The sequence below is a fragment of the Petromyzon marinus genome, chromosome 3 (assembly GCF_048934315.1).
Source record: "Petromyzon marinus isolate PM22_M1 ecotype Great Lakes invasive population chromosome 3, UKy_Petmar_22M1.pri1.0, whole genome shotgun sequence".
In the NCBI taxonomy this organism is placed as follows: domain Eukaryota; kingdom Metazoa; phylum Chordata; class Hyperoartia; order Petromyzontiformes; family Petromyzontidae; genus Petromyzon; species Petromyzon marinus.
The window spans coordinates 1305227-1332969 of record NC_133669.1 but is presented as its reverse complement, the minus strand read 5'-3'; the positions used below and the strand labels follow the sequence as shown (position 1 = coordinate 1332969).

Sequence of the window (27743 nt, the reverse complement as noted above, 5' to 3'; positions counted from 1 at the left end):
CAACGGCAAAGCATGCACGAAAAACAATCTATTAGGCGAAATTAAATTGTGCAAGTTACACGCCAGAAATGTACGCACCGTAATAAAGTAAATTTTGAATATCGCACTCTGTGAAAATTAATGGTACGGCAACTGTGAGGCAGTTAATTTATTGGAAATGGCATTAGCGTCCGGCGCACAGCCAACCGCGTTGCGCGGTGCCGCGCGGTATTTTTTTTTGTTTCTATTCAGCGGCGCTGAAATTGATTCGGCAGCACGCGCGCGCGCGCCCACCCCCCACGCGCGCCCCCCCCCCTCGCGCGCGCGCCCTCCTCCCCCCACGCGCGCGCGCGCGCCCCCCTCACGCACGCGCGTCCCGGAGGCGCCCGCCCGCATCTGCCGCTGGCGCAGCGCCGCTGCCCCCCGCGCCCATGATCACGAGAAAGGCGCGCGAGAGAGCGGCAGTGGCGGCGGCGCGAAGGTGGCTCGGCGCTAGTCAAGGATCCGCGCGTGCGTGCGCGCGTACGCGCGCCTACGTGCGCGTGTGGGGGAGCGGTGGCGCAACGGTTAGCGCGTCACTGCGCTACGAAGCCGGGCGGCCTGAGTTCGATTCGTGGCCAATAACAGTGACGAATATCAGAACCGGTCCTGGGCCTCTCTTAGGTTAACTCGGCCTTAAACGAGTACCTGGTGCTGGTGAGTAAGCATCAGCACCAGGGAGACAATCGCGGCGTGGTACCGGCTACGCCAACCCATTCGTGCTCACTAACAGCACGAGTCCGTGAGCCTCAGTGGGGGGGGGGGGGGTCGTCGAGTTCGCGGCCGCACGCGCACCACCTAATGCCGAGTGCGGGCACCCCGTCAGGTTCACATTCCCACTCGACCCTTCCTTCGCGCAATGCGGCGTGCCGACGGGAGAAGCAGTGGGCGACATTAAAAAGAAAACTCAACTGGAACTCGCTCTCGCCTGCCGCGGATGCGCGTGGGCAGGCAGGTCCGCGTGCCGCCACCGTGTCTCGCGTCCAGCGATGCGAGCGCGGGTTATGTTTTGTCACTCCGCACACTTTCCACGCAGTCGGCGGACTGACCCGCGCGCCGTGAATGCGGTGGCCCCAAGCGCAACAAATCCAATCTCGCGCGCGCACAACTGTCCCGCTCTCTGTCGCGACCCTGACATTTATCGACACTCTCTCGCTGCAGTGCAGTGTACACTCAGTGGGGGTGCGGCACGGCCAAACAGCCAGTGCGCAACCCGGCCGACCGGCCGGCAGGACAGACAGACGAGGCTTTTTGTTTTTATTTTATTTAAGCAGCCGTCCATGTACCCGTAACCTCTCCCGTCCTCCCAGCTTCCCCGTCCCTGCGCAGCCCCCCACTCACCCCACTCCCCGCGTCTACTCCACCTCCACCCCCCGTTTCCCATTGTTGCCCGCAGCACCAGTGGCTCGGAGCGGAGCGATAAACAGCGCCCATTGAAATTCAATGAGCAGTACACGAGGCGGTTCCATATTGCCACTCGGGGACATAAAGCCACAGACTAGCTCAGTCAAGCGTGCCCAGCCGGCCTTTTAACATTTTCTTTTATGTTTTTTTTAGGTTTTTTTTTTTTGTGGCAGTGTGCAAGTGTCTGTGTGTGTGCAATGTGTGTGTACACGGGCTGCTGGAGGAATCGTATAGTTCGTATCGAGAGATGAGAGACTAAGACCATCTCCCTCCTCGCTGGCAGACTCTGGTCAGCAGCAGTGGCAGCGGCTCCTCTACCAGTCACACTTGTATATATTATGGTGGTGGTCGTGGTGATAAGGATGTAACAACTGAATAAGGATGTAACAACGCATTGCTTCATCGGTTAATGTCGATTCTTAAGCTCGAGACACATGCATCAAATCATGTGTGTAGGTATCAATGTGTATACATTGATATATGTTGTTTGTGGGATAGAGTGATGTCGCAGTGATTAGCGTACTGCAACTACGACCCCAGCCACCTGAGTTTAATTCCCAGCCATGGCTAACATCGTTGGCGAGTGATCGCTGGGTCCCGGCACCTCCGCCAGCCCGCACTGACCAGTGTGGTGAAGTATGGTCAAACAACGCCTGCGAAGGAATTGGCATGGGGAGGGCTTCATCCATCAATGGTTTGGCATACCTGCAAACTCACGCGGGGTTGATGTTACACCTGCATCACAATGCTACAGATACATTTGATCCCTGAATCAAACCGCAACCCTCAATCGCCAAGGAAGGGACTGTATAAATCACGGTTAGAAAATATGCCAGGTCGCAGAAATTACATTAAGTTGTACATATTGAAGTTTGGTGATTGACGTTCATTTATACATTCATTAAAACTAAATTAAGACTTCGTTTGGTTCAAAAACTAAACTAAAAATATTTTTACCAGGTAAGGCTCGCTGAGCTTTATAGCTCTTTTTCAGAAGCAATCTGGCCACGAATGATAGCCAAATGATCCTTATGGCGGTACCCCGGGGTACCAAATAATACAAAATGAGCCGAGGCAATTAAATATTTTATTTCTGGGACACTTTTTGTTTCCAGGGGTGTTACATAACTCCGCGACTGGGGTACCAATCAATCCGAAATCAGTGCCACACTTCGCGATGTTGAAACGCAGACGAAGACGATTGCGCTGAAACCCTGAACGCTCGCAAGCACCGTAGTGGTGGTGCATCGCAGTGTACAGCTCGTCGAGATGAGTCGATTGCCGCATCGCCGACCATCAACAGACTAAAGATGACTGCATCATGGACATTATGCGAGAGCGGGGGTACGATGGTACCCCGGGGTACCGCCATCAGGTTCAAATACTCAAAACGCGTATTTCTAAATGTGGAGGGAAACCCCGGAGGAATCAGAGAAAACCCCACGCGACCACCACGGGGAGAGAGAACGCAAACTCCAAACATGCAGGCATCAGGGTCGGGATCGACCCCACGACCAGCTGCATACCAGGCGAGGGAGTTAACATCTCGCCACCATGGCACCCAAAATATGTCATTGGGTGTCAGATTGTGAGTAGTGTTGAGGTGATGTTCGTTCCAACACGACCCCTCCACCACCATGACCCATCGCCTTCCCGAGCCTCGACGCCCATCGATGCCGTCGGGCACTAGGATTGCTCGACGCGCGATCGCACGGATCCGGCACGCGGACTTTAGAGCTCCACGAGCGGTGATTCGACGAGGACGACGAGGACGCCGCTTCCTCTTCCTGACACGGCGGCCGTCGACCCAGCGGAACCCCCTTGGGGGTGAGCGAGCAACCCGAGTAGCGCGCGCGGCGAGGGGCACCGCTCGCTACGCGTCCCGCACAGAGGCCGTCGCGACATCGACCCTTTCCCGCCCGCCAATCCTGCAGCTCGCAGGGGTTTATAAAGTTTTCCACGCTTCGCCAGCGACGCAATGAAAACCCCAAGGAGAAGGGGGGGGGGGGGCACGGGTGACAAAGTGTGCGGGGTTTGAAACACGACCGCCAGCTGAAAAATGAGAAAGACCACAATCTCGCCGCTCCTTCTCGCCGCTCGGCCGTTTGTCTGCGTTACTGTAACGATCTGATTTGGGGGCGAGGGAGGGGTTCCTCTCCCCCCCCCCCCCCTCCTCTCTCTCTTTCTCCCTCTGCCTTCCAGTAACAAATCAATCCAGGGACACTGTCACACGAGGTCGCAGCAGGAAATGTAATTCACAGGCTCCGCGCCGCCGTGCGTTATGAGCTTGACCCAAGAAAATTTAAGGCTGCGCACGGACGGGGTCGCGCGCCGCGGCAGCTGCCCACGGAAGGCCGGAGGAGCCGGCGCCGATGGATGTTTCTGCTGAGGGTTAGGCCCCACTGAGCTCTATAGATGTTTTTCAGAAGCGACCTGGCCACAAACGATAGCTCAGCGTAGTGGATTATCGCGTGCACATTTATAGCAATGCTCTAAACGCGCGATGTTGATTCTAAGCGTGGAGGGAAAAAACCGGAAGACCCGGAGAAAAATCCACGCGAGCACGTGGAGAACGTGCAAGCTCCAAATATGCAGCAAGCGTCAGGGTCCAGATCGAATCCACGACCTCCTGTATACCAGGCGAGGTAATTAACATCTCACCACCGTGGTGTCATTTGTCATAGGACTGCATCGCCCTGGGTGGTCCACTGCTTGCTGCGAAAGTTCCGAACGTGCGTGACATGAGGCCGACACGAAGTCCGACAGCGCAGTTGGGAACAAAAATAATAGGGCGGGGAAATAAGAAGTGTGTTACTGTTCACGAGGCGTGCAATGATTCATTGATTCATTAAATGAAATAACTTATTATTCTCGGGATACATCTATCAAAGCATTCACGTGAGAATCAATTATTTACAATGTATGCAGATCGTATGGAAATGCTACATTTAGGGTAATGGTGCAAATGAGATTGCGCAAACAACGACAAACGAATGAAACGGACAATGTGGAAAAAACAAACAAACAACAACAACTCACAGTTCCTGAGCGCAGGCCTAGAGGCCTAAAAGGTCGAGCGGCCAGCAACAGACAGCACGATGACAGTTGTCGTGGGGGGTGCCGGACGTGAGCAAGGTTGTGAGAGCTTGGGGAGAGGGGGGAGAGACGACGGGGAGGGAATTCCAAGTAGAGAAGTGCCAGGGAGGAAGCATATGGAGGAGCGTTGTGGACTGGAGTGCGGTGGTGTTGGTGGTGAAGTGTTATGGCTTGAAGCGCGGTGGTGGTGGTGAAGCGTTGTGGCCTAAAGCGCTTGGTGGTGGTGAAGCGTTGTGGTCTGAGGCGTGGTGGTGGTGGTGAAGCGTTGTGGCCTGAAGCGTGGTGGTGGTGAAGCGTTGTGGCCTTAAGCGTGGTGGTGGTGAAGCGTTGTGGCCTGAAGCGTGGTGGTGGTGAAGCGTTGTGGCCTGCAGCGCGGTAGTGGTGGTGAAGGGTTGTGGCTAGAAGCGTGGTGGTGGTGAAGCGTTGTGGCCTTAAGCGTGGTGGTGGTGAAGCGTTGTGGCCTGAAGCGTGGTGGTGGTGGTGAAGAGTTGTGGCCTGAAGCGTGGTGGTGGTGGTGGTGGTGGTGAAGAGTTGTGGCCTGCAGCGCGGTGGTGGTGGTGAAGTGTTGTGGCCTAGAGCGCGGTGGTGGTGGCGAAGCGTTGTGGCCTGAAGCGTGGTGATGGCGGTGGTGAAGCGTTGTGGCCTGAAGCGCTTGGTGGTGGTGGTGAAGCGTTGTTGCCTGCAGTGCGGGGATGATGGTGGTGGTGGTCACAGTGTGCAGGGTGAGATGAAACGGTTGGTGGCTGGTGCAGACCGAGTCCTCAACGTGGAATGAGAAATGAACGAGTACAGTTCAGGGCAACAGTCACCGTGGTAGTAGCGATAGAAGAGTGATCAGCAGGCAACTGATCGCCGGTGACTTACCGCTGGTCACCCTGCTTTTAGCAGTTGACAGAAAATAGAAACAAGAAGTAAAGAAAAGGCGAAATAATGTATTCTTGAGTTGAACCGCAAGCCCCAGGAATGATGACTGTTCCTTGAGTCACGCTGGGGTGGAGAGGTGCGTTGTTAAATGCCACCACTCCCTCCGTCTCTACTCTCGCTCTTGCTGTTTCTGGCCTCTCTGCGTGAGAATCGTTTGGGACCTCCGTTTCGCAACTGAGAGTTAAAACACACACATGCACACACACACGCACCCACCCACACGTGCATCGATGGAAGATCAGCTCCAAGCCATCGACTCTTCTCTCACGGACGAGCAGTGATTGACATTCGGCGCAGACATTTATTGGTAATTGGTAATCAGTAAATGGATTCAATCGGGACTTGATGAACTCTTAGTTGGTTAATAGAGTCACGAATTTATGGTGATAATATATAAAGATAGCCAAATGGAGCTCTAAAGAGAGTATTTAGTCTACTCTTCCACACTCATCAGACATCTTGGTGTATGTACCCACACTTTACCCTTCCACAAGCATCCTGCCGATCATCTGTGGTGAACCCGTTCATACTGCTGGGTGGACAGAGGTGGTGGGTAGATTTCAGACACATATTTTTATTTATTCATCTTGGAGGAATCCGATGAGCTATGGAGCTCTTTTTCACAGTCGCCCAGTAACTTTTCACAGATGTTCAGGAATTTAATCACAGATGTTCAGGAATTTAATCAACGTGCCCCGCTGTCTCAGCTGCCGCGCTGCTCGGAGGCTTGAAGCGGTCCGCGCCGACCGTTGGCACCACGGCAGCGTCCAAAACTCCCTCGCGTGGAACGCAAATCCGTGACGATTACCGTGGGGGAGAGGAGCCAAGCGACTCGGGGCTGGCTCGTTGGGGGAAAAGTTCGCCGATGGGTCACGGCGATAGGGCAGGGCCTAGCGACGGCAATGGAATGCTACCGCTTCATTTCTGCCGGTCGGTCTCTGACCGAAGGCGACCCGGTTACTCGACATTCCCCTTGCTGTGCTGCGGCGCTCACATGGCAGTGAAGTGAATGCGCAACGCGAGTTCCTCGGATTTAAACCGATGCTAAACCGTGGGCCCCCCTCTCCCTGGTGGCTTCCTCCCCGTGCGTGTGGCATTTCCTGCGGATCGTGGGAGCCGTGGTGCCCCTCTGCAGGGCCTTGTTATTATATCGGCCGCAAACATCACGATGGCTCGCATCGCGTACGTTAACATTTATTGGTTTTCCTCGGCTATTACAAAAAAATATATATAAAACGCGTACTACTCATTTGGTGCGGCGCACTGACTGACCCAACGCACGAACAAAAGCTCCGCTTGTCAAACCGAATTTTAGTGGCTTTGAAAAACGGCAGACCCAGGCAAAGGGCTTAAAGAATTCCACTGAACCCAGACAGGATCGGAGCTTCTGTGAAGTCCGCGCAGGCGGAACACAAGAAAGATGAATTGACATTCGAAACAACGGCAACTGTTAATCTCATCACGCCGCACAAGTTCAAAATAGTTTCCTACGCCCCCCCCCCCCCCAAGCACCACGCGCTGAAGGGGGCTGCAGAGTGGAAGCTGGAGCACGACAGCAGCAGCAGCAGGAACGGCGAGGCGCTGTGCGACGTCGGCACCGTGTCGTGTAAGGAATCTCAGAGCAAGAATCACTCTCGAGTGCGACCGATCTCGCTAGAGCTCGGAAGCCGAGTAGAGTTTAGCCAGGCGCGTGCTTCAAAGGGAGACTGCTTGGGATTAGCAAGTGTTGGAGGCGTGGGCTGTACAGCAATGGATTCTTGAATCTATCTGTGCGTAGCCTTGAGTGTTGTTTCCTCGCGTGTGCTGGTTTTCTCCGGGAGCTCCAGTTTTCTCCCAGATGAAGACGCACGCTCATTAAACGGCCTGCTACCAAACATCTCAATGCAGAGCCGACCTGCTGAGCGAGGGACTGGAGACTCATCTGTGGAAAAGAGCTTCTCGTCGGATTTCTCCAGGATAAATCAAAATTCTTATTTATGCCTCGGCAAGGCTTTTTCGGTTATATCATTAATTTCCACTGATTGTCACGATCGCTGTGTCATCGGCAGAGATGAGATGGTTAATATTCACTCCGTTCGTGTTTATTACAGAAAAAAGTTATTCTGCTTGAGAGACAGTGGAGAAAATTCCACGCTTCACACCCAGAGAAAGAACCACCACTCTTGTCAGGTAAAAACAATAAGAGCTCCTGGGCGAGGTAGAATAAATGTGGACCTCGTTAAAGAAGCGGGACCAGATGTTGCAAACAAATTAGAAGGACCCTATTTAGAAAATGTTTACACAGAAAATGAAATGCGCAGACTGATGCCTCAATCATTCTTCTATTCAAAAAGGCAGCCAAAGCTGATTTGAAAAATTACACGCCATTAGCCTCCGACCGTCGCAGATCGAAATTGTTCACAAAGATTATAGGCAACCCAATGATGTATAATTTAGAGGCCAACCAAACACACGCACAAGCTGGATTTAACAAAGGATAAAAGGCCTTTCTGCTATGGACCACGTAATACTATCAATCAGATTCTAGAAAAACACATACCACATGCCATAATGCCCTGCTTGTGTACGAACACATTTGATTCTGTGGAATTTGACGTACTCAATCCAGCCTTTTGTATACCGAGGCTTAATAAGGTACGTAGAAAAATTGCATACTGTAAACATAAACATTTATATACTGAGATTATATGAACAGAGGAACAAAATGAAGCAGTCAGACAAGGAGATACGCTGTCATTAAGGATACTCACAGCAACATTGGAACATGTTTTCCAAAAATGATATATAAAATAGAGGCATTTACGATGACGGAATATTTACAAATTCTTCTCTCAGATGTTTGCGATTAAATCTGATGTATATTACATCCCTTTTTGCCAGGTAAAGTTTTCTCAATAACCCACACTGCATAGTGTGTCAAAATAAGTAATAAACATGAAATTCAACAAAGAATATGAACGAGACATTGCAAATGAGAAGAAACAAATAAAGTGGGGCGTGGAGAGTTGTTATCTCCCTCGCCTGATATGCAGGAGGTTGAGGATTCGATCCCGGACCCTGACGATGACTGCTGTATATTTGGAGTCCACGGACTCTCTCTCTCTCTCTGCGTGGTGGACGCGTGGATTTTCCTCCAATTTTGCCCTCATTCACGCTTAGAAACAACACGCGTGTAGATTGTGTGGCTGCGATTATAAATCCTCACCTGTAACGACATCAACCACTTCGCTGAGCTATCACGTGTGGCCAGGTCGCCTCTGGAAAAGAGCTCATAGCGCAGTGGGCTGTAAAATAAAACAAAGAGTTGAGTTGAATTCTCTGGGAGGGTGAATTCTTCAAATGTTGATTATGAAAACGATTAATCTCTCACTCCCCTGCAATGCACGGTTACAGTGAGGGAAACAAGTATTTGATCCCCTGCTGATTTTGTACGTTTGCCCACTGACAAAGAAATGATCAGTCTATAATTTTAATGGTAGGTTTATTTGAACAGTGAGAGACAGAATAACATCAAAAAAATCCAGAAAAACGCATGTCAAAAATGTTATGAATTGATTTGCATTTTAATGAGGGAAATAAGTATGTTACCCCTCTGCAAAACATGACTTAGTACTTAGTGGCAAAACCCTTGTTGGCAATTACAGAGGTCAGACGTTTCTTGTAGTTGGCCACCAGGTTTGCACACATTTCAGGAGGGATTTTGTCCCACGCCTCTTTGCAGATCTTGTCCAAGTCATTAAGGTTTCTAGGCTGACGTTTGGCAACTCGAACCTTCAGCTCCCTCCACAGATTTTGCATGGGATTAAGGTCTGGAGACTGGCTAGGCCACTCCAGGACCTTAATGTTGCTCTTCTTGAGCCACTCCGTTGTTGCCTTGGCCGTGTGTTTTGGGTCATTGTCATGCTGGAATACCTATCCACGACCCATTTTCAATGCCCTGGCTGAGGGAAGGAGGTTCTCACCCAAGATTTGACGGTACATGGCCCCGTCCATCGTCCCTTTGATGCGGTGAAGTTGTCCTGTGTCAGCAGAAAAACACGCCCAAGCATAATGTTTCCACCTCCATGTTTGACGGTGGAGATGGTGTTCTTGGGGTCATAGGCAGCATTCCTCCTCCTCCAAACACGGCGAGTTGAGTTGATGCCAAAGAGCTCCATTTTGGTCTCATCTGACCACAACACTTTCACCCAGTTGTCCTCTGAATCATTCAGATGTTCATTGGCAAACTTCAGACGGGCATGTATATGTGCTTTCTTGAGCAGGGGACCTTGCGGGCGCTGCAGGATTTCAGTCCTTCACGGCGTAGTGTGTTACCAATTGTTTTCTTGGTGACTATGGTCCCAGCTGCCTTGAGACCAATGACAATATCCTCCCGTGTAGTTCTGGGCTGATTCTTCACCATTCTCATGATCATTGCAACTCCAATGGAGCCAGGCCGATGGAGATTGACAGTTCTTTTGTGCTTCTTCCATTTGCGAATAATCGCACCAACTGTTGTCACCTTCTCACCAAGCTGCTTGGAAATGATCTTGTAACCCATTCCAGCCTTGTGTAGGTCTACAATCTTGTCCCTGACATCCTTGGAAAGCTCTTTGGTCTTGGCCATGGTGGAGAGTTTGGAATCTGATTTATTGATTGCTTCTGTGGACAGATGTCTTTTATACAGGTAACTAGCTGATATTAAGGAGCACTCCCTTTAAGAGTGTGCTCCTAAGCTCAGCTCGTTACCTGTATAAAAGACATCTTTCTGATTGAGAGGGGGTCAAATACTTATTTCCCTCATTAAAATGCAAATCAATTTATATTATTTTTGACATGCGTTTTTTTGGATTTTGTTGTTGTTATTGTCTCTCACTGTTCAAATAAACCTACTATTAAAATTATAGACTGATCATTTCTTTGTCAGTGGGCAAACGTACAAAATCAGCAAGGGATCAAATAATTATTTCCCTCACTGTACATGCCACCACAAGCACCAGCGCACGCGATAGTGTAGCTTTGTGGCTTTGACGGACACACACACACACAGCTAAAGCACAGCTGCTTGCAGACATTCACACTTCTGAAACACATCCATCGCAAGGCATCGCTTCCACAGCACCCACACCTCTGTCGCTGTGTTTGCATGCAGATTGATCAAGATCACAAAGAACATATGTCTCGATGTGCAATGCCCACAGAAACACTTGTGTAACATGAACATGGGCGCTCAATGCCATTTATGCTACCATTGTCCCTCACTTGGGCCGACTCAATTCAATAAGAAAACAAACTATTTGTGGGCCACCCCTTCAAAGTCAAATACCATGCAACACACTTTAGAGAAAACAAATATTGCGCACTCAGCCTCTGCTCTGCATAAGCGGGAGAGATCTGTGCTTCCAGGTTTATTTGACGCGAACTTGACCTAGCAAAGGTCAGGACTCTGCCGCGTTGTAATGATCCGCAAATCGTCCTTCGGTCGGCTGCCGTGGCGGTCGCAAACGATTGTAAAGTTTCTCAAATACCCTCCCCGCCTCTGACCACCCAGGAGCATTAATCGGTTCACGACAATTGGTCGATCAGCAGGTCGCGTGCGGCGGGGTAAAGTGTGGGTGCTCCCTGGCCTCTTTCAAGACCGTCTGGCCAGCGTGGAAGAGTAGGCCAAGGTAGCCTCTAGAGTTCCCTCCAGTGGAGGCCGTTTCTCCAGCAGTGGCGCGAGCGAGGCAATTGCAAGGGCTGCGCCTTTACCAACGATACAACACACACACACACACCCAGCTGCGCTGTTTTATGGAGAGGAATGGCACTACCAGCATCCGGCAGAATGAATGAAGTCCGCTTAAAATAATTATTATCAATTCGAATGAGCCTGCAGCACCGTTAAATGTGTGGCTTTTCGTGTTGTTTTTTTAGTGCCCCCATATGGATGATTATTCCACAGGGGATGCAACAACAACAAATGTAGACAACTCAAAGTACAACGACGACTATGATGATGATGAGAACAATAATCGAACGGGAACCAATAAATACCGATAAACAAAACAAGCCCAGCCGGCAGACCGCCAAGCGGAGCCTGCAACTGCAGCGGGCGCGTGCTCGAAATGAAAGCCGCGGTAAATGAGGGGCGCACGGGCGGACTCGCGAGTCTTCCCCTCGTCTCCAGCGCACGCGAAGCTCATCAATCACCGGCGGCGAGCGAGGTGAGATCACAGGCAGAGAGGCTTGCAGAGCGAGCGGGAACCCAAAAATGCCCCGCACACTTACGCATCCATTTATGGGGTCTGCCCCCCATTGATGGCTCTCCCTGGAGGCCCGGGCAAACCTCTTAGCTCTAATCAAACGGCAGTCCACTGTCACTCTCTCTCTCCGTCTTCAAGTCACATTTTAGTTTATTTATTTATTTGTTCATAAACACCCCGCCCCCACCTGCCTACCTACCCCCCAGCCCCGACCTCCAACGTGACCCAATGGAGAGTGTTTCACCATCTCATTAATTGGCCCAGCCGATGTTGTTCTCTCTCCGCGCAGTAAACAAACCGAGAGCCGTGAGTGGCCGGGTGCGCAGGGCGGTCGTGCCGTGATGCGCACCTTGCGCTGCAATCCAAGCGGGGCCGAGTTCGACTCCCGGTCACGCACAGCATTGGTGGGCATGCTGTATCCGGGCCTCCCGCAGGTTGACCCAGCTTCAAATTAGTACTTGGGGTATTGTGAGTGAACATTCATAGCAGCACCGGCAAGGAGGCTGGACACGTGCGGCTGGACAGGTTGTCAGCCACACCACGCCATTGTGTGCCGCGCCGATCGTAATCGTTTCTTGCTGATTGCATCTGTGGCCACAGGGCATGCGCACAAGTGACGTGTGTGCTGTACTGTTGTGCCAAGCAATGGCACGTGTCTTAGAGTGCATCGTGGAACCGTGAGAAATAGCCGAGGCTTCGGGAGGCTTTCATCCAGCAGGCTTTCATCCAGCAGTGGATTGATATTGGCTGGCGATTGCGATACACTTCTAGAAGTTAACGTTGGATAAGTTGGGGGGGGGGGGGTGGGCGCCAAGATGTGGGGATTCCATTCTGCTGCTGTTTCACGCTTGAATTCAGACATCAAGGCAGTGGCACACATCACAGCAGCTGTTCTTACGAGGATCCAAATCAAATACATTTGACAGCGAGCCGCGCGGAGGTCGCCGTCTGAGAAGTGTCCGTCCGCACCTTAGAGACGCCGCGCGTTTTAATTTCGTGCCTTCCAACCGCCAATGATTTTACGTAACACTTGCACAATCCCCGCATCATTTTGAAATATCGATGCAAACGGACGTCAGTTTCTAATTGGTCGCGTATTAAAATCACCTTTAAAACCGATGCCCCTTTTATGTAATTCCCAAGTCAAAGAAAGGTCAAACCACGGCAGTCTATCAAAGCCGCTTGTCAAAATACGATCTAACACCGCAACTCGGCAACACCATTTTTTCCCCTCTTCTTTTTTTATTTATTTCCTTCTCTGGAAATGGATCTTGCTCCGAATTCCCAGCTGGCTCCGCGGCGCTTTATTGGCTTTTGAGTGTCATCTCGAGCGGGCGGAGGTGCGGGGGAGCGGGGCCCCATCTTCAGGAAGCCCCCTCGTGGGAGCACGGAGCGGGGACGCGCGAGGCGGCCCCAACCACAAAGGCGGCGATCTCTCTTCGTGCGCGGGGCCACCACCCCCAGACTGACGGTCGTCCCCCACCCCCCGCCGCCGCCGCCCCTCCACCGACGGACGCACCCCAGAGAGCACCCCCTGCCACCCTCGCCCACACCCCACTCGCGCCCTTCACCGTTCCTCCTCTGCGCCACCTCGGCTGCCGTTTTGCACCTCCCCTGTCTTCTTCCCCCCCCTCTCTCTCTGTAAGCCCCCCCCCCCCCACCGCATCGCTCATCTCATCCGTGAGCTCTCCCTCGTCGTCGTTATTTACCAGAGTTCGAGTTTGTCGAGGGCTTATCGGCTCGCGAGGAGCCGCCTCGTTTCTCGATCCACTTCGCTGTCATTTGTTCACGTGCGCGGTGACGCTCGAGACGCGGCATCTGCGGCGCATCGCCTCGCCAGATCGCGCGCTCTGGTCACGGTTACGGACTAATACGCCCCAGGTAATTAATATTACAAACGAGTGTAATTATGATTACGACACCGCTCGGGTTGTGCCAATGTCACTCTGGTTAATTCACATACAGTTTCTTCTTTTGCAGTGGGGTGATATATGTGTGTGTGTGTGTGAGAGAGAGAGAAAATAATTGAACGGATACGGCCCTGGCTAAGCTTGGATATAAAACAAAAACAAAGCAGGCTCGTTAGAGGCATGCATTAATCCGTGCTCTCTATTGCAGTAAAGATCGCGCATGTATCGCGTATTCGCCTCTACGCGTGGTACTTCCCAGTGCTGTACAACTCGTTCGACCGTGAGCACATGACGAGTCACGATCGTACCGCTCTGCAATCTCCTGCGCTCGCTGCGAAGGTGCGAGCCCCGGCGTGCACCGCCAGAGTTGATGCCCCATTCGTTCACCTCCGGCCTCCCCGAGTCTGCAGGAGATCGCATCTGGGGGGGGGGGGTCTCTCGTCTGGTTCATTAACAAAGAAGTTCGGCCCTCCTCACTACACGGGGCGCGCATACGGAGCGCAAGGGAGAGGTTGTCAAAGTTGTGCGACAGGGCTCCAGTGGCACGTCCGTGACGCGCGAGGAGCCCCCTGCCTCGTTGCATTGGGCAACTCGGGGGCTATGCAGGTTAATTACGATGATGCGGCGGTGGTTGTTGGTGGTGTTGGTGGTTGTGGTGTACAAGTAGGCACAAATCACCGCTCTAAACGAGCCAGAGCCTGGTTTTCCTTTCAGCTGTTGTGCTTTATCCTTAACGAGGGCTATTCCGTCCATCACGGCGATCTCGATAGGGAGGACGAGGATTTGGCCGAAGCTTTGTCGTTAAGGTAATCGAGATGAAGGCGCAGCCCTGCAATTTCCCTTGCGCGTGTGACCGCTGGCAGAAGGGCTTCCACCACAACACGGAGTGCAGCGAGAGAGAGAGAAAGTGGGACTCCCTGCAAAGGGTTTTGTGGCCTCTTTCACGCTGACCAGACTTCCCGGAAGAGGTGGTAGTACCCACACTTTACCCCACCACCACACGCCACCTGCCGAGCATAGACCACCTGTGAACACGTTGACACTGCTGGGTGGACAGAGGCGGTGGGGGAAGATTTAAGAAACTTGCTCCCGCTGTTGCATCACCCAATGCAAACCGTTGCAAGAAGTGGTGATCTGTACAACACGCATGCCATTTTTTTTGGAACAACTCCAATTTTCTAAATGTATTTAATAATACCTGTTTTACTCATTTAAACTTAAGGGCTTTTTTCGCATCGCTGTGCCGTATCAGTCCCGTCGCGTTTGACGTTTCACTCGCTGTCATTTACGACCCTCGGTCACCCCTCGAAAGAGAAAATCTTTGGTCCCAATGGGCTCTCTCAGTCATCACTATCAACGTTATCAGCCAGGATCAATCCACTGCTGGACCGCCAGAAGGCCCTCCTCAAGCCGTCGCCATCTATCACGATCCTGCCACGTGACGATCCGCCGAGCGCCAGCACGAGGAGTGAATTCCTCGCTCCATCTCACATGGCGGACGTACCCTCGGACGAGCAAGGGGCTCCCTTCTGGGCGGCAAGGAAGAGCACTCCGTCTGCTCGTGGGGGGCTCGAAGACGAGCGGTGGGGGGCTCGGAGACGAGACGAGCGGTGGGGGGTGGGGGGGTGTCTCCAGGGACCGGGACGGTGGTGGTGGTGGTGATGTTGGTGGTGATGGTGGTGGGGGTGATGGTGGTGTTGGTGATGGTGGTGGGGGTGATGGTGGTGGGGGGATGGTGGTGTTGGTGATGGTGGTGGTGATGGTGGTGTTGGTGGTGGTGGTGATGGTGGTGGTGATGGTGGTGGGGGTGATGGTGATGATGGTGATGGTGGTGATGGTGGTGGTGATGTTGGTGGTGGTGTTGGTGGTGGTGGTGGTGATGGTGGTGTTGGTGGTGGTGGTGGTGATGGTGGTGGTGATGGTGGTCGTGGTGATGGTGGTGATGTTGGTGGTGATGGTGGTGGGGGTGATGGTGGTGTTGGTGATGGTGGTGGGGGTGATGGTGGTGTTGGTGATGGTGGTGGTGATGGTGGTGGTGGTGTTGGTGGTGGTGGTGATGGTGGTGATGGTGGTGGGGGTGATGGTGGTGGTGGTGGTGGTGGTGATGGGGGTGATGGTGGTGGTGGTGATGGTGGTGGTGGTGATGGTGGTGATGGTGGTGGTGGTGATGGTGGTGGTGGTGATGGTGGTGGGGGTGATGGTGGTGGGGGTGATGGTGGTGGTGGTGATGGTGGTGGTGATGGTGGTGGTGGTGGTGATGGTGGTGTTGGTGGTGGTGTTGGTGGTGTTGGTGGTGGTGGTGGTGATGGTGGTGGTGATGTTGGTGGTGGTGGTGATGGTGGTGGTGATGGTGGTGATGGTGGTGTTGGTGGTGATTGTGGTGATGGTGGTGGTGATGGTGGTGGTGGTGATGGTGGTGGTGATGGTGGTGGTGGTGATGGTGGTGGTTGTGATGGTGGTGATGGTGGTGTTGGTGGTGGTGATGATGGTGGTGGTGATGGTGGTGATGATGATGGTGGTGATGGTGGTGGTGATGGTGGCGGTGGGGGTGATGGTGGTGGTGATGGTGGTCGTGGTGTTTGCCGTTTGGCTGCCGGTTACGGAGCTTCCCGGCACAGCGCTGAGGACGACCAAGCGATGGCTTCGCTCGCCGCTAATCTGGCGTCATTAGAGCGGCTTTACGTAACAAGCAATCAATTTTTAATGAAGTCCATTTAAGCCCATTGCTACAATGGGCTTACATGTGAAAAAGGGCTGATGCAATTATTGTACAATTACAGACAAAACGTGCAGGATGTGTGTGTACTGTACTGCTGAATGCAATTTTCATTTTAAGTACTCTTACGCGCGTCTACGTAAACATGGCATGGACGTCGCGATTGCGCTGATTGCGCCGCTGGGCACAATCTCCCCACGTGCTGCTCGCAGTGCTGCCGCGATCGCACACCGCGCACTGTGCTCCCACAGACTGCCCGGCGACGTCAACAAACATAGTGGCGGTTCAAGCGGCCTCTCGTTTCATTCGTCTTCTCGATGACACGGGAAGGCACGGGGGTCCTGTGGAATATGCCCACCGGTTACTCAAGTGACCAATCACGAAAAAGAGATTTTTCTGAAAAATGTCGGTTTAAAAAAAATATATATTCATATGGAAGGTTATTAAGATGTTTATGTATTAAAAAAAAAACCTCTGGGGAAAATGTGGACATTCGTGGGTTAAGCAGAACTGCACGAGACAACAGAATGTTCGGGGGGTTCCCCCCCCCCCCCGAACTAAATAGTTCAACTCTCATCATTGAGTCCGTCACACTCACGTGTGCGCCTTGTGTGTTTACAACGGGTACGGCCACACTTAGTCGATCGGCAGATCGCGTGGGGTGGTGGCGTAAAGTGTGGCTGCTCCCACCTCTTTCAAGATGTCCCGTCAGCGTGGGAGAGTCGTCCGAACATGCCCTAGACAGAGAGGCTCTCTAGACCGTCCTCTTAGTGGAGGCCCATTTCACCAGCAGTGGAGCGAGCAAGCAATTGCTCCCTCCCTCCCTCCTGCCTTCGTTATCCGAGTTTGCCGATGGGTCACGCCACAGACACAAATTGGTGCCACAATGAGTGAAATGTGCCCATTACCGCATGATGGCGAAGCACAATTCTGGCACACACACACACACACTCTGCTGTCGCAACAATTTATACAATTTTTGAAGTGACAACCCGGATATGCTGCCAAGATAGAAAACCGCGCACGTCACGGACGCGGCACACGAGAAACTCAGAAATGATGAAGGGCAGTCAGTCTGAAACCCCCGGCTGAGAACACAACTTATTTGACGCAATTTTCTCTCTCATATATTTTTTTTTCTCGTGCGAGGTTGTTGTGGTCGTGTCAGTGCCATTTTGGGAAAATGACCACGTCCTGTGTTCGCCTACATCATCCATAATTGCATCGTTGATACACAGGCTGCGTTTTGGAAGTAATCATATATACAGGCAGGAAGGATATTTGAAAAGACATTAAAAAAGGCAATTAGAGACGAACAGGAGCTCACGTTTAAGGGTTTGATCAACGCTGGTGCAATCAGCTTCTTTGTATCCGGTGGACATTTCCCGCTGAATTGAAAATTACATTTTTATTCTCACGTCGTGAATCCTCTAAAAGACAGATTCAAAGTGCCTCCGCTGTCAAACAAACATCGTGCGACTCTGAGCCTCTGGTGAAAATTCCACATTCCTATGGCGGGGGGGGGGGCAGTTCATCGATACAAAAACACCGTTCGAAGTCACGCATCGGTGACTTATGTTTTTTTTTTCTCTCCTGGGAGCAGAGATTAATCGCTCACTGAATTTTTTTTTGGTACAAAAATTTCCGGCAGGCGGCGTGTGGTATACTGGACGTGGTGTGCCTGGGGTGGAAATACGTTTTCATGGGTTAACGTCCCTGGAGAGCCACAGCGACGGTGCGCTGGTGCTGCGTTCCTCTCCCTGACGTGAAGCATTTCCGCTCGTGACCTCGTGAACGCCGAGCTCTCTTGCGACCGTTCCGGCCAGCCGCCTGATTATTCAAATGGGTCCCGTCAAGAGTCCAAAAGCGCCGGGCCAGAGCCCCGACACATTTTGCGCGCGCGCAGTTTCTTGTGAAGCCGCGTGAGAGAGAAAGAGCGCCGGACAATAACTCATGGAGAAAATGAAATTTGTCCCCTTGCAAGATAAATGAAAAGGGTGTCAATGTTTAGATATCTGTGCCTGCATGCGTTAGTGATGGCAGGAAGTTGAGGGTGTGTGGCATTAAACCCATTACGACCGCAATATCGCGTGACCTGTCGTGAGGACATTCATATATATATAAAACCCAAAACACTGTGTTTACTTTTTATTACGGCTGCCTTCTGGGCATGTCCGTGAATTATGATTTTTTTTATTTATTTTGTGTTCTGTCTCAAGAGTTCACATGATGATGTATGCTGCACGCTGGTAATAGAATACCTATTGAATTTTATCGCACATTACAGAAACACAACCCCACCGTGCCCAAACAAAAAAATCCGCAATCTTAATCCATTTTACGCTTGGTCACAAAAAAACAAAAGAAAAAAATTCACCCCCCCCCCCCCACCACTCTGACACGATCTCAGCTTTCACAGCCAGCTGCTCGGAATCCCAGCATGTGCAGCTTCGGGTAAGTTACAGGGAGCGCTCCGAGCCCGGCTCTCTACACGTGGATGCGTTGAGACCGCCGCCGTGGCCTCCTGCTGCTGCTGTCCGTGCCGCACGCTCACCCGAGGTGCTGCCCGCGTGCTGCTTGGGCCAAGCGGGCGGTGCGCCGCGATTCTCCTCTGTCAAGAAGCGCCCGGCTCGTGGGGCTAGAGGTCAGACATGGTGCCTAACATCTATTAGCTAACTATTCACTCACTGTGTGGTATTTTACCAGGTAAGGCCCACTGAGCTATGTAGCTCTTTTTCATACGCGACCTGGCCACTAATGATAGCTCAACGAAGTGGCCTATCATGTGGAAATGTATAGCATCCAAATGATGCTAAATGTGGAGCGAAAAACCGGAGAACCTGGAGAAAAATCCACGCGACCATGGGGAGAACGTGCATACTCCAAATATACAGCAGGCGTCAGGCGAGGCAGTTAACATATCGCCACATCACGCGGGTACGACTCGTAATTTTGTGTCAAGAGCCGCTGATGAAAGGCCCACAGTGCGACAGTGGAAAGAAAGTGGGGAAACCACACATTTGGTGGTCAGCTGCGGCAGAGCCTGATATGAAATCCGAGCCACACCTGAAACTATGTTCACGCAACGCGTTCGCCGATGAGGCTCCTCTGTTCCTACGCACGGCGCCATGCACTGCTTTTTGTCAGCTCAACGTTTCCCACAGCCGGGCGACTCGGACAGGAACCGGCTTCGACGTCCGTGGTATTTATAAAGCGCGGAAAATGCACGTTGAGGACGATCAATAGGGATGATCTATCGTGGCCTGGCGATGGATTTTGTTTGTTTGTGCGAGGCCCGGCGCCTCCGCGCAGCAGCGCTGCCGAGTCCGCGCCGAGCGCCCACCAAATAAAGACGGACGGCGGGAGCCGTCAGCCGGCCGCGTATCACGGTGCGGTTAATAACAATTGCCGGCGCGCTCCGTTGCAATTACGGCGGGGGTCCCTGTGATTTATGGGCCCGGCGGAGAGCAGGGGACGTCATTACTGGCCGCGCATCTATCAACGTCAAGGATACCCCCACCCCTCCTCACTCCAGCCTTGGCCCAGAGCCCCACCCCCCCCCTCACACAGTCACCGTCTGCCCGCTACCGGCTCCCTTCCGCGGGACGACCTACGGCTGTGGCAGGGAAGAGAGTCCCAACTGGCAGTGGGATTTATTTTTTAACCCCAAGCGGTGTGAAGGCTGCTCTTGCCTCTGAATGACTTTTCCAAGACGAGCCGCACGGTGCTCACCACGTGGTGCTCACCACGTGGTGAGCACCACGCGATGCTCACCGCCCGGTGAGCGCCGCGCGGTGAACGCCGCGTGTGTGGCGTCAGCACCCACGTCCCACCACGCGCGCCTCGGAGAAAACGCAGGTTAAGGTCACTCGACGGGTTTCAGATGAGCGGCATGAGATTATCACTCCATTTACACCAATGCATTCCCCTTGCTTTGCTGCATCCTAAAAGTGCTTCCAATGTAGTTGAATGCGTTCATTTTGTTGAACCAAGTGGGGAACTCAAGAAACGCAGGGGTTAGTCTCATTGACAACAGTTACCTGGGGCATTGTCTCCCAGTAAGGGGCGATGATTACTGCCGTGTGTGTAATCCCAATCAAGTAATGAAGGTCAATCCCAAATTTGTCAAAAATGGGACTTGATGTACATATGTATGTTGAACTTCTTTCGCACCGTACGTAGCCAACCATTCTAATCATAGATGTGGGAGCAGGGCAACACCAGCACCTAATGGCCTTACTCTTGCAAACGACGTCAGGGGATCTTAACGTCTAATATGATGCCAGACGGCACGTCGTTCAGGTATGGTTAATACTACCACACCACCGCAGTATTAACCATGGCGGCCGCTCGAAGCGAACCGTGAATCTCTACACCAAGCGGCGAACGCACGACTGCTAGGCCGTGTCGCTTTGCTGGTGAAGGAGATATTTTTTATTACACCCCACCAAATTTCCCAGATTCCTTTCACATCACATAACGACACATATTTGACCAAAAGAGTTAGGTGGAAATCTCGTAACTTTATCACTGAACGTTCGTTTAAAATAGAATCTGCTTAATTGATTAAACGTTACTAAAGTTAGCCTCACGAGTAAAATAACCCCGCCAGAAGAGAATACACCACGCGTCCTGGGGGCCTGCACTGAGCTTGCTACCAACCAAGGCAACAAAATGTCACAATTCTGGCAAATCGTCTGATGAAGCTGGTTGTCATCACCAGCGAAACGTCGTACTCAAACTGTAAATGTTGTGGGTTTACTCTTCAACACACAGGTGTGCTGAATTAGTAACTAATTAGCACGTTTTGTTTACGTGACAAACCTTACTAATTGGCCGTATCAGATGGAGGTGGGTTAGCGACACATTGATAATCACGCGGTCTCACCCAAAATCAACCTTCAGTGAGGTAGCAAAACCTTAGTAAGACACATTTATCTATCTGTCCAAGATGACAGAATCGTTTGATGATTGGCCAGACATTGAATACCGAAGTTGGCCCACTTCAGGTGCTACGGACCAATGCCTCACCACACCTCACCAAGAGAAAATAATACCACACCTCGCCAAAATATACTCAAGCGCCGATCAATAACCACATCCAAGCCATGAGCTACATTTGTAAATGATTTTCTGGGACTTATTGAAGTTGCGTAGATGTAATCATTGGCGGTCTCATGAAGTTAGCACACTCATCCATCTCATTTATCAGCGCGGCTGATAAGTCACGTGTGTGATTTTGTAAAAAAAAAAAAAAAATCTTTTTTTTGTTTGTGTTCGCGTAATAACCCCGTTTCTATTAATACTTTTCATGAAGAGCCGCATTGACGTAGAAATTAACACAAATAGATTCTAGCGTGGTTTGTAATGGGTCTGTCCGTTCTGTCTCGCTTGCAGGCGCAGAGTAAATTACACAAACAACACAGGGCGCGGCGTAATAAAAAGGAACTTCCATTGATACTAAATTATTTATTGAAAGAACAGAATAACTACAGCGGCTGATGAATCACTGTCGCAGGACCACAAAGTGATGCATTTGCTTTTCTTAATAACCGAGCACGAGTCGTCAATTGTGGGCACATCTCATTACCGCGTGTGGAAGGGTAAAGGCGCAGTAATGCAAATGCTCGCTCTACGCCACTGCTGGAGAAAGGGCCTCCAGTGGAGGGAGCTAAAGAGAGCCCCCTGCAGAGGGGGCTTCGGTCGATCCTGGCACGCCGGCGAGGACGTCTGTGGAGAAGTGGGAGTACCCACACTTTACCCTACCACACGCGGACCTGCCCCATCGACCAATCGTGGTGCTGGGCGGATGGGAAGGATTTGCGGAACTTTCCCCATTGCTTCAACTGCTGCCACGCCGGGAGTTCGGTACGAACTGGCGACCTCCGCATTGCAGGTCCAGCGCGGTCACCATAACACCATGGTGGCGTCCTCTGTGTGTCCTGGTGTTTTACAATCCATACAACTCTCGTTCCGCCAATTCCCTCCTTTCAGATGCGCCGCTTCTGGGGCCGTCTGGAACGCTCTTCCTTCCGATATTAGGAAGCCCCAAGAGTGATGCACTTTTCAATCTAGATTGAAAACTAATTTCTCTAGAACTGCTTGTTGTGTTTAGTTTGTTGTACTTCCCAATGAACACGGTTGGCTACATACGGTGCGAAAGAAGTTCCACATACGTACATACAGTGGTTACTTTGAGAGAGGCGTCACTTTTGAAGCTGCTGAATTCTAGACAGAGTGTTTATCGTGTCCAGGCAGCCACGATTAATTGTAAAATGCAAAATAATCCCCAATTCAGATGCTTCTGCTAATCTTGCCAATGGAATTTCTATAACTGTTTAGATGCACTAATTGTCGACCGTAATTGCCATTTAGATATATTATAATAGAATGTAATTGCCACCAGATGAAATGTGGTTTTCTACGGCGATTATACGAGAATGTGTGGAGCCAACACCTACTAAATTCAGTCTGTAAATATTAAGCGTATTTTTATGGGAATTGTGTGCGCCGTATAAAATAACAAAATTAATATCAATTTACAGCCCTTGATCAATCCACTGCTGGATGAGGGCTATCCCACGCCATGTCGGTCGCGAAGGTTATTTGACCATACTTCACCACGGTGGTCAGTGGGAGGTGGAAGGTGCTGGGTGTCCAGAACCGGTTCAGATATCACTCGTCACTGACGTTCATCGTGTCCGGATAGCAAACTCAGGTGGCCGGGTTCATCGCGCAGTGTGCCAAGCATCGCAGCACCCACCGCCCTTACCAAGACCACAGGACACACACAGGCACACGCAAAGTACAGCATAAACATAGACGCAACGTAAATACACAGCATGTGTAAATATACACACCATGTACAGCTGGGTTGGGACAGACATTGCCGGATATAAACAGCCACACTTGGCATGCAGCCGGCAGCTGTATAATTTTTAGCAAAGCTCGAAACGCCATTGTGCGAAACTCATTGCAGGGCTGCATTTAAATTCAGCTTGCGAATTAAAAGCCTATTTAATGGACTGGTTAATCCCACTTGCAATTTATGCGTTTATACCTTGAGCTCTTACGTCCAAACCTCCCACCCCCCCCCCCCCGTCTTTACGTTGAGCAGATGTCAGACAGTGGAGCATTAACCCTGCCGTGTGGGCACGCCACGTGTGTCGCTGTGATTAATGCCCTCGGCCGCGAGCACGAACAAATAACAGTGCAGCGTGCAACGCGCTCTCGTGCTCACCGCTGCCGCCCGTGCCAAGTTAAGTTCGCAAACAAAACAAAGACTGAGACTCCCCCCTCCCTCCCTCCGTATAGGCTTAACAGACTGTAGGGGCAAGTGCTGCTCTGAGCGAGCACCTATGAAGGCTGGCACAGCACAAGAGGGGGTGGGTGGCCAGCATCACACCCGGTCGCCTTGGTCTCCCCCGCGTGCTGATGTTTTACACACCGCGCCAGGTACTCATTTAAGGCTGAGTTGACCTAAGGGAGGCCCAGTACCGGTCCAGATATTTGTCATCGAACCGAAACTTTGAACGAAAAGAAAATGCCGCTCGACTGATTCGGAGTGAGACTTCTGCTGCCAAACTGGAAGTAGTCAATAGGCGCAGTGCCCAGCTACGGGAACTCCTCCACTCTCTCCACAACTGGCCCCATCGCTCATGGCGAGTTGAGTGTCGAGTCAGTCGAGTATTTGCCGATGCGTACACACGCACGGCGCATGGTATATCGAAGTTCGCCACTAACCCCGTCGTGGGAAATCGGAGGTGCAAACACCGAGCTGATGAGCTCGTTAGGCCGATGAGTTGAGTCGGCTCCCCGTGGACGAGAGGAGGGCAGCCACGTGGCCGTGAGCTGCCGGCAGCGGAGCGCCGCTCGCCACGCTTCTCAGACGACACACCTTGAACAAAAACAGCCGTGTTTGTTTTTGTTATTCCAAGAGGGTGAAGACACAGAGGAGGTGGCGATCGAGGGGAAATATCGCGGCGGTGACAGCGAGCGAGCCTGGCCGATTCGCGAGGTTCGACTCCAGGTTGCTACCCACCGTGATGAGAGCGGCTTCTCAAGCGCGAGTTGTTGGGTCTCAGTCTCGCCACCAATGACTGCACGACAAACGCTTTGCGTCAAAAGAAATGCAATTGGTTGTCATATCCCAGCTCTGATAACCAAAACGTTGCATCTCCTGACACGTGGTGCGACACACCAGAGCGGCGTCCCAAGCGCCAGTGACGAGGCCGACTCAAAAGACTTCAGAAGTACTCCTGTGATGTCACAGGAGTGCTTCTGTGACGTCACCTCGCGAGCCTTTCACTGCCACAGGGTGGTGCGCTGCTCGCTGCGAGGGCTCTGTAAGGTTCTGTGTTAATCTCAGAACAAGGAAACAAACGGAATATATTTCGGTGGGTAAACAAAAAAAACCCGTAAGCACAACCATCAGCAGCGCGCACCAGCGCAGCATGTTCAACGCGACGGGATCAGCACCGGCGCGTGTTTAGCGCACTTTGATTCGCGACCGCGACAACCGGACGCGCGATGTCCTCCTGCCGCTCGGCAAATTTCTCCGGAGAATCGGCGCGGGGGAGGAAAGGTCCAAAGGCCCCGAGAGGCGTTTACAAAAGTAGGCCATGATACGCTCACATCACGCCTCGAATACCACGCCAGCACGTTCAAGATCTGATAACCAAAGACGCCTTAAACAAAAAAAAACTGTCAACATTTATGTCACTACCTACCTGAGAAGTGAATTTCCAAAAGTATCTAATTAGGGTCTCGCCCGGTGAAACAGGAAACAATTATATGTACACCTCAATTAATTATAAATCTGCACGAACCTATGTTCCATGTACACGCTGCAGACAAGCAGTGCAGGACACGTGCTTGCGAGTATCGCCGTCCGTGCACAAACACACAGACGCAAGTGCGCAGCGGCAGACACAATACGCCTTTGAACGGCACCGCCGATACGATGGATATAGCATCGTCTCGCAGGGCGGTAGCTATTTCGGCTGAGCAGATGCGGCTGAATTAAACATTTCCCATTAATGAATTCTGAGCGGGCGCGCTCGAGTCGAGTGACGACGAACACTCGCGTATTTCACAATTTAAGTTCGCTCAGCGTCAGTTCCGAACGGCTCCCCGTGCCCAACGCGGCGCTTAATTTAATCCGGCCGCCGCCGCTGCGCCGAGACACAGGAGCGATCCCTCATTACAGGTTAAACTCATTAAGGCTCCCGGGCTCCTGCGCCACGGATGATTGCGAGAGAGAGGCTCGCGACTGCGCGAGCGAGCGAGCGTCCGATAGCAATCCTTCCCCGATCCGACGCCGACTGCTCACCCAGTTTAATGTATTTACATCCATCTCGGCGGACGGTATCAAGTCTGGAGCGACGAGGAGAGAGTGAGTGGGGGGGGGGCGAGGCGCTTCCGTGGAGCACACGTGGGCCGAGCGCCGTGGCCAATCCATCACTGTCACGCTATCACATCTGCCGAGCCAATCCCATTGGCTTCACCGTTATCTAGTGCATACATTAATTAACGGGGCTCTTACCCACCAACGCACTTGACGCGGTCGTTTGCATAATTACCGAAGCCCTGCTGACGGTTTTCAGGAGGACGATTTTTCCCCTTCCTCCCTCCCTCCCTCTCTCAATTTTTTTTTTAATCCAGGTCTCAGAAGATCAATTAATCAGTAATATGTAAATGCGTTAATATCTGACACGTCATTTCTCTTGGCACGCGGAGCAAAGCAAAATCTAAATTATTCGCTCTGCACAGTGGCGCGACCGGGTCACGGCTGCACGCTTCCAACACGCGGAAGCAAAACATTTTTTAGATAAATATTTTTACTTTTAGCTTCGTCTGTATGTTGAACTTCTTTCGCACCGTACGTTACTCATTTATATATCCTCGCACAGATGCCACCGAAGCAGTCTCCGTTCGCTGGCGCGGTGCCAACACCATGATAGGCATCCACCTCCACCCCGCGTGGCTGACGGGTGGAACGAGAGGCTCGGCAGCGGCAGGCGGCGAGTTCACATCGAGGGCTTCCTTCGGCCCATCAGTTCTCCGGGGTCGGAAAAATGGTACCACTTTGTGGGGAAGTCACCATTGGATTGTCCTATGGATATACTCGCCCCTGTCGTAGGAATGTAAAATATTCCATCACTAGCTCAAATCACTTTGTTTGTCGTAAACCCGTCAGAGGCAAGAGCTGGTCTAAGAGTTCACTCAGCAGACGGAACACGGTCTCCCCGCTCGTGACAGGATCGCCACGTTGCCCGTACCCTGGAGGGTTTCACCGTCATCCTGCGCAGCGGTGACCCAGCGCTCCGGTCGGAGGTGGCAGCAAGCGCCTCCTCACCTTTTCTAGTTTCAGACACCACGTGCGGGTGGATTAATTGCTGATTGTAACGAGATAATGGCGACGGTGATGGTAATGATGATGATGATGGTGCACCAATGCAGGGCCCCCGACAGATTGCTTCTCCTGGGAAGCTGCGCGTGTTGGAGACAGCACTGATGACGGAGCCACTGCCAGCGCATTCAAGTTTCTCAGTTGCTCTCCATGTGAGTACGTGGGTCTCTGTGTGAATCTACACGTCTCCGTGTGTGTCTATGGATCTGCGTGTGACGACACGCTGCTGACGGAGCCACTGCCAGCGCAATCGGGTGTCTCACTGAATCAATCCGCGCCCGTTATCACCCGCGACTGGGAAAAAAAAACCCCACGGCCTAGTTCGTTTCCTCTTGGACAACGAAGCCAGGAGCCAAAGAATGACGTCGTTCGCGATGCGTTTCTCACGAATGAGTGTTAGTGGGGGGGGGGGGGGGCGGGGGCTCCTCAACCCGGACGTTGTGCGCCGACACGACTCAGAAGGGGACGCTGTCGCCTCCCGCGCCGCCGTCTCACGCTTCCCACCGGATAGGTCTGCTGCGGGAGGCCTGACATGACGAATGACCGAACAAGGTGACATCTGTCCTGATATCGTGCCAGTAGGAAGGCTCGACGTGACGGTGATTAACTCGCGAGGAAGTAAACACTCACTCGTTAGCACGGGCGGGAGAGGCGTCCGCGCGTCCCGCGCTGACACCGGAGCGCGCTCGACAGCCGAACGACCACGACGCAACGGCAGGCCATCAGGTGGCTCATTAAGCAGCGCCAAGTCGTTTCAAAATCGCCAAATCGCCGGCCGCGGCTCGCCGGCGCAACGAGGCGTTTGGGCGCGTACGGGCACGTGTGGGTAACTCCCACCTCTTCTAAGACGCCGGGCCAACGTGGAAGAATAGGCCAAAATACCCTCTAGAGGGGGCATGCCTAGAGCTTCCTCAGCAGTGATGTGTGAGCGAGCAATTGCAGGACTGCGCCTGTATCCCCCTTTGTACAGAGTGTGTACGGTAAAGTGGGGGCCAATACCGCAATTGCTTTAAGCACTCGCAGCCAGGCAAGTAAGCGTT

At 52.1% G+C, this 27743-nt stretch overlaps 1 protein-coding gene and 1 long non-coding RNA gene across 8 annotated transcripts in view; one reads left to right on the top strand and one right to left on the bottom strand.

Annotated features, from left to right (window-relative positions):
• Positions 1–27743, top strand: part of LOC116951124 (uncharacterized) — a 115970-nt gene that overhangs the window by 70173 nt on the left and 18054 nt on the right. For 2 of the 6 annotated variants that reach the window (XR_012946069.1, XR_012946071.1), the window contains 2 exons: positions 7533–7611; positions 11338–15162. The exons of 2 other annotated variants lie outside the window; for them this stretch is intronic. Coding sequence is in view for 1 of the 4 variants with exons in the window: in XM_076072172.1 (XP_075928287.1) it covers positions 7533–7552 (20 nt within the window). In the remaining 3 variants the exon portion in view is untranslated. Of the gene's footprint in view, positions 1–7532; positions 10323–11337; positions 15163–27743 lie in introns of those variants that run through there. 2 more of the 6 variants (XR_012946066.1, XM_076072172.1) reach the window with 1 other exon arrangement.
• Positions 386–26849, bottom strand: LOC116951168 (uncharacterized). 2 transcript variants are annotated; one of them, XR_012946112.1, is made up of 4 exons: positions 25624–26848; positions 8648–8726; positions 5383–5616; positions 386–4567 (listed from the first exon to the last, which is right to left on the bottom strand). It is a non-coding gene; the product is annotated as an uncharacterized LOC116951168 (long non-coding RNA). The 2 variants fall into 2 exon arrangements; XR_004404123.2 differs by lacking the exons at positions 386–4567; positions 5383–5616; positions 8648–8726 and adding exons at positions 21731–24189; positions 24334–24391 and having other exon boundaries at positions 25624–26849.